Genomic DNA, 7,398 nt, shown 5'->3' with positions numbered 1-7,398 from the left:
AATTTAGCAAACAGGGATTAGTGCTCATTTTTGGTTGCGAGTTACACAGTTCTCTTACTCATCGTGTTCTGTCTTCTGTTGGTGAATGACTCTCCTTATGCTAATTAATCCCGTGCTCAGTCTCTCTTTAGGCCCGGTGGGATTTCGGGTCGGTGCTCTGTGTGTCGGTGGGGACCAGGCCCTGCTCGAGTTCCCTGTCACCAGCCGGAGCCGATTTCAGCACAATTACCGAGTTATCTTCATTTATTTCTGCCTTGTCCTGGGAGTTCTGCCAGCTGTCCTCGTGGCCCCTGTTATATATATTTTATATAAAGCTGGCTTTTCGCAAGATGTGTGCTATATGGTTAATAATGTTGTGGTGAGGATATAGAATATAAGTTCTTATTTCTGCTTTTAGAAAATTAGGCATAGTGGTAATAACTGATGTAATGTGCTTAAACTGTCTGTTTGGTCGGGATAACATCCAGCGAACATGTAAAGAGGACCCTGCTATTGATACACCAACTATCAGCATCTACCACCTGCAGAAAGCACAGACCAAGGCCCAAGCTAGAAGCGATAAAAAAAAACACAGCCACAAAACAGACATGCTCTAAAAAGGCGGACCCAAGCAGGGGCCATGCAAAACAGTTCCTGGAATATGGAAACTAGTTTATGGAATTTTTTGAATATTCATATATTGATATAACGGGAAGGGTATTTAACGAGCGTCCCTGAGATAGCAAAGTGTGGACTTGGCTTTTTTTATCTCCTAATTGTCTTAATTGTTTTATTAAACATATTTCTTAAAATTTCCCAAAAAGTGAACCTCGTTTTTCACAGCCCCCAAATTCTGCACCCTTTGTGTTCACTGTGCACAGCTGCTGTGCCCACAGTGGTACATCCTCCTTCCCAAGCTTTTAACCTCCCCTGCATCTGACAGCATTGAAGCCTGTCCAGCCTCAACCTTAACGAGACAATTCTACCATGAAGTAATCTGTTTTCCTAACACCTGGACATCACCTAGAGCTTGTTGGGTGCTCTCTGCTTTATGAGTTAAATCTCCTCTCTTGCTGATTAGACTTGAAAGTAGATAAAGATCGAAACACCACAGGATATTCTTTCTTAAGGAAATTTTTACATATTCCACATCCTGCAACAATGGAGCTAGATGATTTTAAGGAGTGTGTTGACTTGCCTTTGCTGAATGGAGGTTCAGCCTGAGTGTTCCATTTAGTTTCAGTCACTACTTCCATTGTATTATAATTGATTGTTTCGGTAAACATCAGTTGGACACAGCATTGTATGCAAAATTTGGAGTGTTGAAAGGGAGCTGACAGACTTGTTAGACGGCATTCTGATATATTTTTTGATGTGTGGAAATTGAAGTAACTTTTACACAAAATCAAAAGCCACACAGCAGGTCTGATGGCCTGTGTCCCACAGAGGATTTCAGAGCATGGACCAACTTGTTTGGCATCCTCTGTCTAGGTTCCGACACTCAAAGGAGTGCAAAGTTTCATGTGGGGAAACCACTGATGTGTGAACTTGAGTTGTTTGCATATCTTATTCCTACTTCCTACTCTGAAAAACTGTGGAGAGGTGGTGCATGTTGCAAGTTAAGGGACAATGTAGCTGCTTAGGGAGCAATCTGACTTTCAAAGCATTGGAGCATTGTGTGAAAATAATCTTGAAATTTATCTCTATTTAAAAGTATTCTTACTTGATGACAAGATGACATGATGGTTTTATCACATTACCTGTATAAAAGTTGTTCCAGGAAATATATATATTCAAAACAATAATAAAAAGATCCAGTGCCTAAGAACTAATAACTTGAGGAAACTGGAAGAAAGAAATTTGTCTGTATTGATGACTTGGGTGTAAGTTACAGCTCCCACCTAGCTTGTATATGAAACAACTCTGAGCAAATACTCAGGGGAAAAAAAAGATTGTGCTGCACCTCTCATCTGACAGCTTGGCAGCGTACTGCTGCTGTGATATTTAAACATAGCTGGGCTGCAATCTTGTCAGAGGAGTCCTGGCTACACCAGCATCAGAAGGGTGTTAGTTTCAAATTGAGAAGGCAGAAGAATTGCAACAATGTGAAGAAATGTGAGGGTGGTCAGGTTCTTCCTGACAGTCTTTATGCCCACGCATGGATTGCACTGAGGTAGTTCATTAAAAGTATGAGCTACAGGAATTTTATGAAGTCCAGCAGGTGCATCCTTAAAGCGTGGGGCTGCACAAATAACACAGGGAAATTTCTAGCTGATGAGACTTCTGTTGATTTTTTTAATACCAAAATACAACTGCTGATGCTTCAAGGGTTTTATTTTCCATGACATCTTTTAAGGGATTAAATAGCTTCATACCAATATGAATATTTTTTCATTATATTTATATTTAAACAGAAATTACATTCTGTGTGGAATGTTAAGAACCAAAGTAACTTTTACTACATGTTCTGGAATTTGTTCCACTTCCTATTGTGATTTACTGTAACAACACATACACACAGTACACGATTATTGTTCTCTCACTTCTCTATGCTTCCATCCTCCAGGACTGATGTGTAGAGTATCTGCTGTTGACATTGCACAACACTTCTCTGTGATATAATTAGATTTGTTGAGGTAAGCTTGACACATTTTAAGGTCTTGGTTTAAGTTAAGCACTTCTGAAATGTGAGTTTAAAAGATGCAAGTTTAATCTTACACTTATTTTTGCTCATATGATGTTTTCTTCACTTTAAATCTGTATTTTAAAGTCTGTAACAAATTAATTATTTAAAAACATCATAGCATGCTTTTTTGACTGATTTTTTCCACAGCTTTTTGTAAATTGAAATATAGCAAACATGTTTGGTTTTGTACAAATGTTAGCACTCCAATCCTGCAAGGTCCTTCTGTATCCTCATGTTCAGTCAATTGATAAATTATATTAGGAAAGTCAAAAATACCATGCTGTAGAAAAGAAATTCTACCTTCCTCTCGTGTTCAGTAGAGGAACTTGTTCTGCCTTCAAGTCTTACATTCACAGAGGCTTTGCTTGAAGTAAAGATTGCAACCTGTTTACCTTTTAAAATCCCATTTCTTGGGTGACAGCAGGGCAAACAACCAGCAGTAGCAGTTGGATCTCTCTCTAGTCAGAAACTTTCCATGGCAGCAACTATTACATGTTATTACTGGTAGGTATTCTTTGTTCATGTACCTTGGCAGATGGAGGACATGCACAATAATCCACTGCTTGGCTCAGCCTGGAGCCTGTATTTTGTCAAATATTTATTCTAATGTTTCTTATCTCTACTCTTGCTTACACACAGATGTGAGAAAACAGTATAAAAATGTGGAGCAATCATCTGAGCAAGAAGAGACATTCAGTTACAAAGCCAAGGACAAGCCTAGGAACTCTCTCTTGCAGGTAAGGAGAACCAGTCCACTGAATCACTTGCTTAGTGTTAAGTATTACAGGTTACTCAGGCGCTGTGTTCTTCTATAGAATCTTTGCAAAGATAATCCATTTGCCAAAAATACAGAAGGTCTGCTGATAGGAGGTAAAACTGCTCTGAAACAATTAACACCCCCCAAAACCCTTAGAACAACTTGTTCCAGTTGTACACAGTTCCTGAGCATGTGAAATATCATATGAAGAGAGCCCTGGGAGAGAGATACTCTAAAAGCATGAAGCAGATAAGGGACCCTGTTTGCAGGCAGGTCCATGAGCAGTGGAAGCTCATCACAGTTTTTCAGCCCTGAGATTTTTTTTTTTTTTTTTTTTTTTTTTTTTTTAGGAACACTTAATGCACTACCTCATTGTAAGTTAATGAGCTAGTCTGTGAAGTGAGCATTAAGTAAATGGTCACCACAGCTCAGCATGGCTGAGTAACTGTATCTGCTGCCTTAATAAATAACATCTAATGCAGTCAATGGCAGTCCCCATGGACGTGCCTGCACACTGGGTCAGTTTGTTATTAGTTTCTGGAAATATGTGATGGTCTTGTCTTTTTTTTTCCTTACTTGTTATGAACATAAGCTAAAATTAAATGTATGTTAGATTTCTGTTAGTCTTATCTTCAGCCCTCCTGCTTGACTACATCATTTATATGTTTGCTTTGGCTTTATCACAAGTAGAACACCAACCAATAGAGACATTTTATTCATTACTTGAGCCATATTTAATGCTCATTTGTTCCTCTTAGTTCTAAATCTCTATTTGACTGGAAATGTGCCAAAATCTACATTGACTCCATCAAAATTAGTGCCCTGAGCTTTTAGTTTATTAACTGGGAGAGGGAAATGGTGATGGGAAGGCAGTAGGGAAGAGGATTGTGTCATGATTGCATTGCATCTTATTAGCCAGTTATAAATGCATATCCAAAGTGTTGCTTAAAGAAGATTTCTCAGTAAAAAATTTCAAAGGCACAGAAACTGAAGGTAGAGGGAAGTTTATAACAAATGAGTACAGGACAGGAATAGTGAGGTCTAACTCAAGGCTTCACAGTAATTTATGAAGGCACACTGAGATTTTTAGTTCACGTGTATACTGACAGACTACTAGCAGCCTCCTGCATTTTTAATGAATTATAACATTTATAATTCAAAGTAATTAGTAAACAGAGATGTAGACCCATCCATATCATAATTCAAACACAGGAAGGTCACGCTAACCTTGCCAGAGCAGTAATATATAGTTTGTGAGGTCTAAGATTTCCAAAAAGGACATAGTTACACTGTTGTTAGTATAAAGAGTGGCACATAAAGGCAGCATTGACATTAGGACTGCAGCACACCTGTGTCTGGACACAACTGTTGTAGGATTTGGCACTGCTTTGCACCACACCCTCACAAATGATTTGGGGGTTTGGTACAAAATGAGGTAAATTGTTAAATAAGCAAATAGAGAAAAGGAAGGAAAAGATAGTGTATTAATAATGCAAGTATATTTTTACAAAACAAATTATCTAAAATACCACATTCTCTGGGTAAATAAGGTAATGAATTATATGTGCTAGTAATACATTAAGGGAGTAGATAACAGTTTAGATAGCAAAAAGCTTATTCCTTTTGACAGCTGGTTTCTGAAGCTGTCCTTTGCATGTTTGCAACACGGAACACAAAATCATGTTTTCTTTATCATAGGTGGAGAATGAAAGGTAGATTTGTGAGCAGGTAGAGAACATGTCAAAGCAAATGCCACTAAATACCTGCTAATCAGGTATAAGAAGGAGGAACATTTATTCTTATAAAACTAGCTGTGTTGCTCTAAGTAGTTCCAGGAACCTTGGTAAATAAGGTATCTGTTCTCTTTCTAAACTATGTTGTAGAAGATGTATTCTAAACAGTGACTAATTTTTTGTCTTCTTATGGATTGCTGAAGACCTAAAAAGGCAAACAGGTGTGCCTGCCTAAATGCAAAGGGACATGTGTGAAGCAAAGTGCAATGGCTGAAGTATAACACCTTTACCAGTGTACCATTAGACTTTCATCAGGTTAGATTTTGCAGCTGCTTGCCCTCCTTCCTCTTTAAAGGTGAACTGAAAAGCTTGGTTTATTTACCTGATTCTGTGACTCTGCTAAATGCATGTATTAATTGTACACAGCTTGCCTTCCTGATACAATCTCATAAGCAATATGCAAACAAATGCCCCATTGGTTTTAAATGGGCAAAATAATGTTGACCATTACAGTGTTCTGTAGAAAAAAATCACATGACAAGAGGTTTATATCCAAAAAGGAGACAGAGGAGTCCTGTAACTTTATTCATGAACAAAGGGAGAGGTCTGAGGCATTTCCCATGGGGTCTCTCATATTGTTGGAGGACACAGCCCCCGTATTATCCTGATTTTCCCAGCTACATCACCCTCTTCCTTTCCCCATTGGCTGAGGTGCTTGGAAGGTGCAGACTTGCCGATTCATCTACCACGTCCCCCTTAACACACACACACACACCCACCACTTCTTGCAAACGATAGTTCTATCAAGTCTTTATTCTTTTTCTCAAAGTTCGTGAATTTAGCATGACCTTGGCTGAACGGTAGTCCTTGTCAATTAAGTTACATTTTCTGAAATTGATAGTTTCTCCCGTTAGCTCCTTATCTACCGTCTCTGGCCCTATCTACTAGCAGATTCACAGCACCTGTTTGTAAGGGCACGTTCATCCTATTCCTTTCAATGTTATGCCTTGGGCACCTGCCGAAGTGCCGGGCCGAGACGTTTTTGCCGTGAAAATAGTCTACACTTGGCCGCAGTCAGGAGGTTTTTCGATGTGGGTCCGAGCGTGGGGAAGGCAGGGGAGGGCTCTCAGGGGCTTAACAGCGGGAATTGGAGTGGGCACTTGTTCGCGAGGCCGGTGTCTCCCGGGGGAAAGCAGGAGTGAGTGTCCCCTCTGCACTTTGCGTGCCGCGACCGTCGGGGTACGCCGATGTGCAGCGGGCGATCTCGGCGGCCCCGCCCGGCGAGCAGGGAGGCAGGACGTGCCCCGGCCCCGGCGCAGGGGGCGGGCAGGGCAGGGCAGGGCAGCGCGGTGCCCGGGCGGAGGCGGCGGCGCGGGGTCGGGCGGGCAGCGCCCGCGGGAGATGCGGCTGCGGCTCGGGCAGGTGCTGCCGGCGCTGTGCCTCGGCGCCGCCCTCCCCCTGCTGTGGTACGCGGCGTGGCAGGGGAGCCGAGGTGAGAGCGGGCGGCTGGGCTGCCCCGTCCCGTCCCGTCCCATCCCATCCCGTCTGTCCGGGGCGCGAAGGGCGGGGGGCGCGGCGGCACCTGCCGTGCCCCTGTCGCCGGCCGTCGGGGCAGTGCGGCGCTGGCTCCCGCCCGGGTCTGCCCGCCCGGCGGTACCGGGGTCAGCGGGGTCGCCCCGGCCGTGGTGCGGCTCCGTCCCCCCGTGCGGCGGTGAGTCCGGGCAGGGCCGGGGTTGTGGCGGGGGGCGCGGCGGGTCCCGTCCCCTCCCGGAGCTCCGGAGGCGCTGGGCTCGGCGTGCTGGGCACATGGGGAACCTGTGCGGCCCCGGGTGAGGCTTGGCCGCGTGTAGGGGACAGCGTGCGGGTCTCGCCTGCTCCCCGGGGTCGTGCCTTAACTGCACAGCCTTGCGAAACAGCTCACAGGATTGGACCCTTGGGCCGTACTCGCCCTGTTAAAAATACAACCCTAAATTTAAGAAAAAATAAAAGTTTCTTTTAAACTTTTTTTCCCCCCCCTAACTCTTTTAATATATTTTTTTCAACTCTTTTTTCTAACTAGCATCTTGCATTAAGATGGAAGGAAAAATCTAAACACGCTTGCTGTGGCTGACACTTTAAAAGTGGTTTTGATTGTATTGTTGGGGAGGATAAAGTAGCATTATCCATCCTGCAATTTTTTTTGTGTCTCACCTACAGTCACTTTTTCCTTTGCATTTTTCCAGGACCAGAATACAAAGAAAAAA

The 7,398-nt window shown here is 43.0% G+C and overlaps 1 protein-coding gene across 2 annotated transcripts in view; it reads left to right on the top strand.

The window, feature by feature from the left end:
* Positions 1-6,539: 6,539 nt before the first annotated feature.
* The window catches only part of MGAT4D (MGAT4 family member D), a gene marked incomplete at its 5' end in the record, with an annotated part of 35,445 nt that continues 34,586 nt past the window's right edge, over positions 6,540-7,398 (top strand). The window contains one exon of one of the 2 annotated variants that reach the window (XM_083861755.1): positions 6,540-6,647. In XM_083861755.1, coding sequence (XP_083717881.1) covers positions 6,557-6,647 — 91 coding nt within the window. The remainder of the gene's footprint in view (positions 6,648-7,398) is intronic. The other variant, XM_083861754.1, reaches the window with a different exon arrangement.

Source organism: Zosterops lateralis (genome assembly GCF_965231275.1).
Source record: "Zosterops lateralis genome assembly, chromosome: 5".
Lineage (NCBI taxonomy): Eukaryota > Metazoa > Chordata > Aves > Passeriformes > Zosteropidae > Zosterops > Zosterops lateralis.
Note: the sequence above shows the minus strand (reverse complement) of the source record. Positions and strands in the feature narration are given on the sequence as shown.